Source organism: Malus sylvestris, chromosome 15 (genome assembly GCF_916048215.2).
Source record: "Malus sylvestris chromosome 15, drMalSylv7.2, whole genome shotgun sequence".
Classification (NCBI taxonomy): domain Eukaryota; kingdom Viridiplantae; phylum Streptophyta; class Magnoliopsida; order Rosales; family Rosaceae; genus Malus; species Malus sylvestris.
Genome location: NC_062274.1, coordinates 7,791,080 through 7,803,586, shown reverse-complemented (window position 1 = coordinate 7,803,586; position 12,507 = coordinate 7,791,080). Strand labels below are relative to the sequence as shown.

The following is a 12,507-nucleotide window of genomic DNA, read 5'->3' as shown; positions in this document are numbered from 1 at the left end:
GGGCTGGAGGGTTTTCTGGTTTCCTCCAGAGTATAAGGCCGACTCAAGAATTTGAGAGTCAAAATAAGTCCATCAAATCAAGAGTGCGTTCAACCTTGATAATATGAGATACTTTTGCTATTGACAAAGTAATAGATGAATCAGAACGTGTTTTGTTGCGTTTGTCTCTACATGCTTGTATCATTCTCACTTGCCCTATCTGTTCCTCAGGCAGATGTGGTATATTTTCTAGAAGCATAAGATGTTGAAGATGAGTACTCGAGAGCAATGTCAGGTAAGTAATAAGGCAAGGGGTTCCAGGCAGTCAGTTCCTGACTGGAAGCTTAATTCCAAGTGTTGACTGATTGCTCTCTTTCTCCTTGTCTTGCAGGTAAAAATAAAGGCAAAGGAAAAGACAGGAAAAAAACATAATATGAGATACTCTTGCTTTTGACCCTGATGATATGAGATACTCTTGCTCTGGTGTGGTTGGTTTGCAGAGGTATTATTGGGGGGAAGAAAGCTGAGTATTTCGAGAGGCTTCATTGGGAGTGCCCTCTCAGATATGAAAAAGGGTTGAGCATTTTTGCAGGTCTGCCTGTCTGTGAAGGATGAAGGTCGACATATATAGGAGTTTCCCCAACAACAAGTAGTAATACTATTCCTTTACCCTTCTTGGTCATAGCAATGTAGTGAGAGCTGCAAGCTTCACGTGTTTTAACTTTGTTAGAGCATTTTGAAAAAATGGTCTGTGGTATTTGGAAAGCTGATGTTGTGTGAAGATTGTAGACAAACTTTATCCAAGGAAATCTGGTTCTTAAAGTTCGGAGAGCAGTGCCTTTTCGGTTTTTGAACAAGCAATCATGTCGGGGATCTGACTTTCGAGATTCGAAGAACGGTGCCTCTTCGATTTTTGAGAAAGCAATCATGTTGGGAGTCTGGCTTTCGAGATTCGGAGAGTGGTGCCTCTTTGATTTTTGAGAAAGCAATCTTGTTGGGAGTCTGGCTCTCGAGATTCGGAGAGTAGTGCCTCTTCGATTTTTGAGCAAGCAATCATGTTGGGAGTCTGACTCTCGAGATTCGAAGAGCGATGCCTCTTCGATTTTTGAGCACGTAATCCTGTTGGGAATCTGGCTCTCGAGATTCGGAGAGCGGTGCCTCTTCGATTTTTGAGCAAGCAATCTTGTTGGGAGTGTTTTATCAAATGTGAGTAAAGGTTGGGCATTTTTACCAGTCTGCCTTGCCACGGAGCACGGAGGTTGGCACGCATAAGGACTTTCTAGTTATCAAACAGTGGTGTTGTTCCTTTACCCTTGTGGGTAATAGTAGAGTAGCTGGACCTTCAAAATTTATGTGTCTAAACTTTGTCGGAGATCTTTGGTAAAGTTATCTGTGGTACCCCAGGAGCTGATGTTGTGTGTGGATATTATAGACATATTTTACTCAGGAAAATCCGCTTCTCGAAATCCGGAGAATGGTGCCTCTTTGATTTTTGAACAAATGGCCATGCTGCAATTTCTTTTATAGGGGTACCAATTGTGTGCAAGAAGTACGTTCAAAGAGTTATTGCTTGTAAGAATTTTCCCTTTATTTTTGTACTTCATATATTTATTGGACCTCATTTCTTATTCATCATTTCTGAAAATGTCTGGTCCATCTGACCGTCGTTTTGACTTGAACTTTGGTGAAGAGGCAGCCATGCCTCCTCAAGACAACATATGGCATCCATCTTTCTTATCCCCTACTGGTTCTCTTACCGTTGGGGACTTTGTGATGAAGAATGATATGACCGCTGCGATGGTGGCTAAGAACATTCTCACTCCCAAAGATAATAGACTACTTTCCAAACGGTCTGATAAGTTGGCTGTTAAAGATTCTCTGGCTCTTAGTGTTCAGTGTGCAGGTTCTGTGTCTAATATGGCCTAACGCCTATTTGCTCGAACCCGCCAAGTTGAATCATTGGCAGCTGAAGTGATAAGTCTCAAACAGGAGATCAGATGACTCAAGCATGAGAAGAAACAGTTGCACAGGTCGCACATGACTATGCTACAAACATGAAGAGGAAGCTTGATCAGCTGCAGGAATCTGATGGTCATATTTTACTTGATCATCAAATGTTTGTGGGTTTGTTCCAAAGGCATTTATTGCCTTAGTCTTCTTGGGCTGTACCGCGTAATGAAGCTCCAAATGATTAACCTCAGGTGCCTCCTCTTTCTAGAGTTCTGCCCAATACTGAGGCTCCGAATGATCACCCTCGGGTGTCTTCTTTTTCTGGGGCTCTGCCGACTGCTGAGACTTCTCCTGAGCAACCTTTGTGAAAGCTCCCTCCTATTTGTTTATTTTGATTCATGTATATGTACATATTGGTAACTTATCGGAGATATCAATAAATAAGCTTTGCTACATTTCAACGTATTGTGTTAAATACAGCAAAGCCTTCTTCACTAAGCTCTTTGAATTTTTTCTTTTGTTAAAACTTGTATGTTGAAGTTTTGTGAGTGAAGCATGTAGGTTGAGGTAGTGCTCCCTGAATTTTCCGAGTGAGGAAAACTTCTCGATTGGAGACTTGAAAAATCTAAGTCACTGAGTGGTCGTAAGACTTCCGAGTATCAAGGTGCAATAGCATATGGTAGGAATCCCCCAAGTCTTTGGTCGAGGGAGTTGACGAAGGAGGTGCCTTGCTAGTAGCCAAGTTTCCAAAGTAACAAAACTTCACCATTTTCTTTTCTAAGTGGTAACTCAAAACTCCTATTTCATGTACATTTGTTATGAAAGTTGTTAAACCCAAAGAAGGAGAGGCCTAAGCTCTCTTTTTTTTTCTTTTTTTTTTTTATTTTTTTTTTTTAATTTTCTAATTTCTGAAAAAAAAATATATATATTTTAAAGTTTTATAGGTGAAGCTTTGTAGGTGAAGCTTTGTAGGTGAAGCTTGAAGCTTTGAGGTTGAAGTTTTTGTGTTGAAGTTTTTGTGGGTGAAGCTTTGAGGTTGAAGTTTTGTAGGTGAAGCTTTGTAGGTGAATCTTTGGTTTTGAAGCTTTGTAGGTGAAGCTTTGGAGTTGAAGCTTTTGTAGGTGAAACTTTAGAGTTAAAGCTTTGTAGGTGAATCTTTGGAGTTGAAGCTTTGTAGGTGAAGCTTTTATGTTGAAGTTTTGTAGGTGAAGCTTTTGTGTTGAAGTTTTGTAGGTGAAGCTTTGGAGTTGAAGTTTTTGTAAGTGAAGCTTTGGAGTTAAAGCTTTTGTGTTGAAGCTTTGTAGGTGAAGCTTTATAGGTGAAACTTTGGTGTTTAAGCTTTGTAGGTGAAGCTTTTGTGTTGAAACTTTGGAGTTGAAGTTTTTGTTGGCATCATAAATTGGTTTTGCTTCACACTGTCTTGATCAAGAGTGTGTGAAGCTTTTGAGAATTGTAGTTGCACTTCATTGATGAAGCTTTTGTTGGCACCATAAATTGGTTTTCCTTCACACTGTCTTGATCAAGAGTGTGTAAAGTTTTTGAGAATTATGGTTGCCCTCCATTGATGAAGCTCTTGTTGGCACTATAAATTGGTTTTGCTTCACACTGTCTTGATCAAGAGTGTGTGAAGCTTTTGATAATTGTGGTTGAACTCATTTGATGAAGCTCTTGTTGGCACCATAAATTGGTTTTGCTTCACACTGTCTTGATCAAGAGTGTGTGAAGCTTTTGAGAATTGTAGTTGTCCTCCATTGCTTCACACTATCTTGATCAAGAGTGTGTGAAGCTTTTGAGGATTGTAGTTGCCCTCCATTGATGAAGCTTTTGATTTCCACCATAAATTGGTTTTGCTTCACACTATCTTGATTAAGAGTGTGTGAAGCTTTTGAGAATTTGTAGTTGTCATTCATTGATGAAGCTTTGTTGAATTTCTTTTTTTTTTTGGGAAAACTAGAAATTTGAAAATGTGGGAGAGACAACGTATACAAATTTTGCTTCCACAATATTGAGCAAGAGATTGTGATGCAAGTCACACCTTGTAGTAGTCGAAGGTTTGGATGAACTATATGAATTGAATTTGCTTCGAACAGTCTTGATCAAAAGTGTGTGAAGCTTTCTATGAGTTGTAGTGTTTGCATTGTTACAGAGGAGAAATGTCTGAAGCAGATGCAAGAGGGCTAAAGAGTTTGATCTTCGTATACCATGCACTGAAGCCGTTGTTGGCTTGCAATAAGACTTTGTTGGTGACTATAACTCTTGTTAGACATAAGTCCTCCCCTAGTTGAGTTGTAAAGCTTGAGGGTTTTTGATTATTTGTGAATGTTAAGAGTTTACATTTACAAGTTGTACCACTCGTCTTTTGGTTGGTGGAATGAATGGTGATTTGCTTTCATCACTTGGTTGGGGGTACGAATGTGAATTCCTTCATCACTTTTCATCACATTTTATCACCTAGTTGGTGGCACGAAGATGAGTTCATTCTTCACCTGGTTAGTGGTATGAGTGCCAAGGTACCAAATGATATTAGAGTATGGGTTGTACATTTCATCACCTGGTTGGTGGCATGAAGGAGAGTATGTGTTGTACATTTTATCACCTATTGGTGGCATGAAGATGAGTTCCTTCTTCACATTTCATCACCTGGTTGGTGAGAATAAGGGTAAGGTGTCGAGGCACATTGTGGCAAGTGTCGAATGACACAAAGTATGTTGAACCCTTTCGAAGCACAATTGGCTTATGTATGGATGTGTTGGAATGTATGATGTTTATGTATGAATGTGTTGGAATGTATGATGTTTATGTATGAATGTGTTGGAATGTATGATGTTTATGTATGAATGTGTTGGAATGTATTATGTTTATGTTGATTGACATAAGTGATGCTTATGAATGCTTTGCTATGCGTGAAGGGATCCATGCTTTCGATATGCGAACCATGTTGGTTGTAACACTTAGTATCACATACTTTGTGTCAAAGTAGCCATGTTGAAGCTTTGAGTTAGAGTATAGGGGTAGGTCAGCATAGACCAAGGGTCCAAGTGCTAGGAATGCAAAAGACTCAAGAGAAGTTGTCTAAATTCCCTCTTCTTTAAATATTTGCCGAATGGCTTGTGTGACAAAAGATCTCAAGCGGTTGAGGGTTAAAACATTTATAATGTGTATGCCTTCTTATAATAGTATTTGCTTCAATACTTAGTCATCCACTTTGAAAGAGTGAGGCTTAGCCCCATAATCATAATAGTTGACGGTACGTTCACCCCTGGTTGTCTTGATACGAACTTTTATCCCTGTTGTTATAATGGGCTTGCTGAGAGTAAAAATCATTCCTCTTACCAAGAGACAAATACGTTTGGTGACTTAGCGAGTAGCTAAATGAGGCAGGAGATGATGCAATAAGTATCTGAATGGTCAAGATCTCCTCATTTGGTAGAACTTGACTTCCACTTCCCACTTGTTGATAGAGGTTAACCATATGGGGGTTCCCTTGGTATGTCCTTACTTCGGCGGAGACATGGTTGTAAGCATATGCCATCACCTCAGAGTAAATCCTCCAAGTTTTGGCATTGATCATGTACTTGAAGAAACAATCACGTAGGCCTGCAGTGAAGGCCTTGAGGGTGGTATTGTCATCTGCCTCAGCGCAGCGAGAATACTCATGGCTGAAACAACCGGCATACTCTCTTAGTGACTCGTCCGGCTTCTGGTGAATAGTGTATAAGTCATCTGCAGAATGCAAGCGATCGATTTAGAAGATGTGTTGAAAGACAAACAGTTTCTTCAGTTCTTCAAATAAGTCTACTGTGTCAGGTGGAAGACAGCAATACCAGTTTAGAGCTCCGCCAGAGAGGGTGGAAGGGAAAAGAAGATATTGTTCTTCGTCGGTGTGCATCCGATATGCTATGGTGGACTTAAATATAGAGTTGTAAACCAAGATTTTGTTTTGTCTTCACTTGAAGGGGGTGTCAAGGATCCTCCTTGTGAGAGGGCCAGGCCTGGGTTGGTTCCAGTCAGGTATCTCGGCCTGACGTTCGGCCTTCAACTTGTTTTCTTCCTCAATGAGCTGTAGGATAAGGGGGTCCTGAGTGGAGTCATATACCACTGGAATTTTCTTTCGTAAATCTCCATCGCCTCTTGGAAGTAGGAAAGTTTGAGCAAGAACGTGTGATTTTTCCTTGGACTCGCCGTACTGACTTTTAGGACGAGTCTGTCGAAATACATTCGAGTTTCCTGTACCTTCATGTTCCTCTGGGACCTGTCGTTCATTCCCTAGATTGGCAGCTGGCCTGGGTCGTAGGAGGGGACCGAGTCTTTCAGAAACCATTGGGTCATTAATCTTGAGCATATGTGGAGGGGATTCTCTCGACGTTGCTTTAGGAAGTCTCCGCAGTCACGATAAACGGCTTTTAATCATTCCAACCCTTCTGCAAGGAGGTGTCTTCCTCCACTTTCCTACTTCGGGTCGAAGCAGCTGGGTTGAGAGAAGTCTCATGTTGATCAATGTTTTGATGATTAGCTCGCTCCTCATCAGGGATACCCATGTCGAAGGAATGTGACCTTTCGTGTTGGGGGCACCCAGATGATGGTTGATGTCCACATAGGTAACGAGCTCGTGTGTTTGAGTACGTCTAGTTTCGTGGAGCGTTTCAAAGAGCTTCTCATACTGCTCCTAGAGGACCTCATTCTTCATTGCTATCTTGTTGTTCTGAGCTTCTAGCTCATCGACTTTAGCTTGAAGATCAATCTTCTTTCCTTCCTTTTTTCGTTACTTTGCATTAGGTGCAAGAGGGGTGTCATTCTGTGTGTTGTGGCTTCCTTCGCTCTCATGTTGGAAAGGGATGCCAAGTCAAAAGAAAGTGTACGAATGGTGGAAACTAGCTTAACAAAGCTGAAGAGAGTGAGAATAAGTGTCGTTCCCACATACGATGCCAAATGTTGATGCACAAAATCAGTGAGGACTTTGATACAACAAAAAGTGTTAAGTTTGTGACCTTCACTAGATTGCTCCGGTCACTTGTGTGGATAAGTATGTAAATGGATAGAGACAGGGAAACAAACACAAGATGTATGTGGTTCACCCAAATTGGCTACGTCCACGGAATAGATGAGTTCTCATTAATTGTGAAGGGTTTACACAAGTATATAAGTTGAAAGTCTCATTTATTGAGTACTAGTGAATGATTTAGTACAAAGAAATATTGTGGGAGAATGATCTCCTTTTATAGAAGAGAATTTCTAGCTTTGTTCTGACATAGACACGTGTCATGTTGTGATTGACTTCTGATGTTAACACGTGTTGTGCTATGATTGGCTTCTGATGTCGACACGTGTTGCACTGTGATTGGCCTCCTGGTTGGAGGGAAACTCTTCTGAGTCATTGACGGTATAACGTTGACCGGTAATTAGTAATTTCTGGATTGATCAAGTATGGTACAAACAAATTTCATTGTTTACATAATTGAAATATATACACATATAATCCTTGTTTCATAAGGAAACAATAAAGAACACAAACATATATCCTTCCTAATAAAGAACTCCTAATATTTACACAATCTTTACATTCCCTTTTAATATTTACTCACGTTTTACAAATATAAATGGATCCGAACCAGCTCTCGCAATCCGAGTGGCTGCCGTTCGGTCGCCTCTGGGTAGGTACTAATCAACTTTCTCTACGGAAAGTGATTTCCTCATATTTTGTAGCTGTTAGAATTCAAAATGAAGAAAATATGAAATTGTTTGATTGTTATAATGCCTTACATATACAATCCAGAACAACCAAGTAATCGACCTTGACGGATCGTTAGAAAACGACGTCAGAAAATTTCGAGAGAGATCGTAAGATCCAGCCACGCCGCAAAAGCTTCCTCCGATCCCGCAAGAAGGTCTTCAGAGGGTATTTTGACTTTATTATCTGCTTTCCATTTCAAATTGAATTCGGAAATTCGCATGTAAATTGAAAGGATTAATAGGAGAACGTACCGTACGTCTACAAAATAGCAACTCTCTGACAGGGAATAGATCTACACGCCGTTAGGACAACAATCGTGTACGCAACAAGAGCTAAAGAAACCAAACAGATGAAAGCGCGTCTCTGATACATTTTCGCAGCATCGTTCCTCAATATCTCTGCCGGCTGCTGCTGCCGCTCCAGCTGCTCATCGTGATCCGATGGGGAGAAAACCACAATCTGGAGGTGAACCAAATCTTCCTTAAGAAAATTGATCTCGTAATAACGTTGCGTGCGCTCCCATTTCGTTACGAAACTCTTGAAGGGGATGGCGAAGACGACGCAAATCAGACACGAGAGGCTGAACGGCGCCCACCAGAACTCGCACGGCATGCGGCTAACAGATTGGAATATGAGGCTTTGCAGGTAGACATAAGATCCGACCAACAGCATCGCCGTTGTTTCCAGACGCCTTACTGTTTGCTCTTGTTTTTCGCCGACGCCTTCCAGTTTCTTCCATGCGTTCTCCGCCCTGTCTAGTTCTTGACGGCGGATTATTCTTCTGTTTGGTGTGATGAGTGACGAATCATGGCAGTCCATAGCTAAAACTGATGATTTATTCCAGCAAAGAGGTGATCCTGCTGCCGGGGAGGATAAATATACAGTTGTTCAGGAGAAGGTTTGACGCTTGACCCCCAAAGTAACAGTAAAGGGTGGGACAATTTCCACCGAAATCGACAACCGCGCTCTAATCCATTTAATATAACGAAAATTAACGAAAAGTTAAAAAAAAATCTAATTTTAATAAAAAATAATAAATAAAAATATAGTAAATAATACTAAAAAAAATTAAAATATAATTTTTTATTAAAAATAAACAATACAAAAAACTCATTTTAATATAAAAAAAGAACCCTGAGCATCATTTCATTTGAAGTTACGGAGCCCGACAAACTTCTTGGAGTAAGATCGGTCCAATTTTTTATTTTTTTATTTTTATTAAGAGTCTATAGATTTTTGAGAAAGTTTTCTTATCATCTCTCCTTTCTTCAGGAAAAGGTTCGACACAACTCCATAAATAAAAGTAAAGGTTGGGACAACTTCCAGGAAATGGACAACCCGTGAAACTTCCGCAAACTTCTTTCCTTTACTTTGCTTACGCGTGGTAGAAGAAATTTTTCTAGGGTGTAAACTGTCATTTGACACTTGAATTATTAGTTCAATTGAAATTGACCACCTAAATTATTCTTTTGAAAATTAACCTTTAAACTATTTGAAATTAACCAATTAACCCATTATCTGTAGAGTCCATCAACTATTTTGTCAAATTCAAGGGTAAACTAGTGTTCCATCGTCAATTTTTACTTGTGAACTATAATGTCATCATGCCCCAGATTATCTCCCCATCCCAGAGTGCGTTTGTACCAGGACGGAACATTGCTGATAATGTCATCCTGGCGTCTGAGATTTCCAACCACTTATTCCGGCGTCAGCAGGGAAAAGAATGGTCTTTTGTTTCTCAAACTGGACATCAGTAGAACTTATGACCGTATCGAGTGGAACTACCTTAGGGGGATCCTTTCCAAAATGGGGTTTCCTAATCGATAGGTTGAGCTCTTGATGGCTTGCTTCTCCTTTGTTTCTTACTCATTCATCGTCAACGGGTGTCCGCGTGGCTTTCTTCGCCCTTTTTGCGGCCTTCGTCAGGGTCCTTTCTCCCTATCTCTTCCTCCTCTGTGCGGAAGGACTGTCGGCTCTAATGGCTAATTTGGAACGGGATGGTTTAACCCGGGGTATCTCTCTCTGCCATGGTGCTCCGTCGGTTAACCACCTCTTGTTCGCCGACGACAGCTTGCTATTCTGCCGTGCTAGGGAAGATGAATGCCGACAAATCTCAAATGTTCTCCATGCACATGAACAAGCATCTGGGCAGAAAGTCAACCTCCTAAATATTTGGGGACGCCTATTCTCGTGGAACGAAATCGAAGCAATTGTTTTGGGTATATTAAAGAAAGGCTATGGAAACGTCTTCAAAGCTGGAAAGGTAAGCTTCTCAGCGCTGCCGGCAAAGAAATCTTGGCGAAAATTGTTGCTCAGGCCATCCCCCTTTATACGATGGGATGTTTCTTGCTCCCGAAGTCCTTTTGTGATGATTTGAACAAGCTTATTTCTTCTTATTGGTGGAACGGGAATGACGGGAGAATCGGATCCAATGGAGCTCGTGGAACAATTTGTGTTCTCCAAAATCGGAAGGTGGACTTGGGTTTGGAAATCTGTATACGTTTAATATGAGTATGCTCGCTAAACAGGGTTGGCGGATTCTCGGAGCCAAATTCTTTGGTGGCTTATGTCCTTAAAGCTAAATACTTTCCAACATGCTTCTTCATGGAAGCTCAGGTTAGCTCGGATGCCTCATTCTGTTGGAAGAGTATTTGCGCCGCTAGGAAGATTTTGTTGGTTATTTTAATTATTTTAATAATATTTTATTTTAAAGATTTCAAACTTATTATTATTTTATTTTATTTATTTATAATATTTAAGAGTTGTGTTTTATTTGAAAAGTCATATTTCTTTTAAAAGGGTATGAGGAGTTCTTTAAATATGAAACCTCAGACAGAAAACAATATACGCTTACAACTTTTCTGTCTTCCTTAATTCTCATATCTCTGTCAGTCTATTTACATTCCTACTTCATAATTTTTGGGCAATTGATCACTACTTGGCAATCCCGTCTGCCGTTGACGTGCATATAGGATCAGACATCCTGTGAGGCTTTGTGTTGTATCTTGGAGTTGTAGGCACCACCATAACCTGCATGTAGGAAGGCGTCTACGGCTTTAGAGCAGCGACATCGCGCCTCTCTTTGGTTCACAGGCCATATTTTCTTATTCCTTTTTTCCCAATTTAAATTTCATAAGTTTGATAGTGATTATACATTTGATTTGATATATTTGATCATATAAATAATTGGTATATTTCTGTAATATATCACAATCTAAATCCGTATCCATGTGATAATATAATTGCAAACTTTACAATCTATTTTTACAATACCTTGAAAGCCCTAAAAATTGTAGTTTTTCCTGTGTTGAAAGTGAAATTTTTTAGGGTTCTGTCGTTCATGCACTTTTGACTCTCTGCATTCTTATTATTAATTTTTGTTTCGGGTCCTGTCGTTGTTTTTTAACTCAGTGCATTTGTTTTATTCATCCCTGTCATTGAATTGTCTGAGAAGGCTTAATTCATTGTGTCCTGTCATTGAATTGACAAAGAAGACAAACCTTGCCTTTAATTCATTGTCTTTTGGACTCTTTGCATTCTCTTTATTTTTTTTTATTTTTTATTTTGTAGTACCAAAACATTTTAATATTGCAAATCTGTCAACTTTGTCTGGGGTTGATAATCTTGGTAAACCACAATTAATAATTAAATATTACTTGTGTACTGTGATTTGCATACAATTGCATTAGTGTGTGATTTTTCAGTATCAAATAATTACTAAAAGCCAAGATCACGTTCATTGCATCATTGGAACCCGTGCATCTTTGAAAATACCAATAATTAACTGCAAGTAGTTATTAAATATTGAACAGTCATCAATTTACAGTACAATTGAATAGTTTTGGAACAGACGTGATTGGACTACAATTGCATACTGACATTGGTTGGTTGTTTTATGCTTTAATTAAATCTGAACGAGATTATTACAATTTGACTACATTTGCATACTGATATTTGTGAATTTTTTTATGCTTTAATTAAATCTGTGCATGATTAATTGATCTGTGATTATTAAACAGTTTTAATTTCTACATGTGTTGAAACTTTTGAGTGACAAACTATTTTAATTTCTACAGTATTATAGCAATCTTATATCTCTCTCTTGTTATTAGTCAGTATTACATAACAAATGGCAAGCCTAGAAGAAGCCAATAGTGTTAAGCCTGCAAAATTTAGTGGGCATAATTTTCGTAGGTGGCAAAAACAAGTGAAATATTGGCTAACTGTCTTAGGACTTGTATCTGCACTTGAAGAAACTCAATCAAACAAAGATTCCTCTTCTAAAGAGTCATCTTCTAAACTAACCCCTGAACTCATAGAATACCATTGTCACAATAGAATCTTAAGTGCCCTTTCTGATCATCTCTATGATGTGTATCATGCTACTACATCCACCGCCAAAGAACTTTGGGAGGTTTTAGAAGCGGAATATGGAATTGTAGATGCTGGGATGGATAGGTTCACGGTCTCAAACTTTAATGATTATAAGATGGTAAATAATAAGTCTGTGGGGGAACAAATACATGAGTATCAAGAGTTATTAAGAGGTGTTGAAAAGAAAGGAACGAAGTTTAGTGAGGACTTTAAAGACTCCTGCCTTATTGATAAATTGCCTCAATCTTGGAATGACTTTACTAGAACCTTAAGGCATAAACAAGGAGAATTTACTTTGGTTCAAGTCATAAATTCAATTAGGATCGAAGAGAAGCATAGGTCAAGCCAAAAGAAGGAAACCGAAAGACAAACAACTGTGAACTTAGTTGAGAATGACACCAACAAATATGGAAAAAACAAAACCAAGTTCACCATAAATAATAAGACGAATTTAAAACCTAGAAGAACAAATT

At 39.2% G+C, this 12,507-nt stretch overlaps 2 protein-coding genes across 4 annotated transcripts in view; both read right to left on the bottom strand.

The window, feature by feature from the left end:
• Window positions 1-12,507, bottom strand: part of LOC126604347 (uncharacterized) — a 29,024-nt gene that overhangs the window by 2,190 nt on the left and 14,327 nt on the right. The window lies entirely within an intron of this gene.
• On the bottom strand, window positions 7,318-8,626 carry LOC126604346 (uncharacterized). Its single transcript, XM_050271565.1, has one exon. It carries the CDS (start codon window positions 8,477-8,479, stop codon window positions 7,919-7,921), a length of 561 nt encoding a protein of 186 aa, XP_050127522.1. The 5' UTR covers window positions 8,480-8,626; the 3' UTR covers window positions 7,318-7,918.

Excerpts from the sequence above, each read along its gene's own strand:
- LOC126604346 (XM_050271565.1), bottom strand. The coding sequence starts at position 8,479 with ATGGACTGCCATGATTCGTCACTCATCACACCAAACAGAAGAATAATC.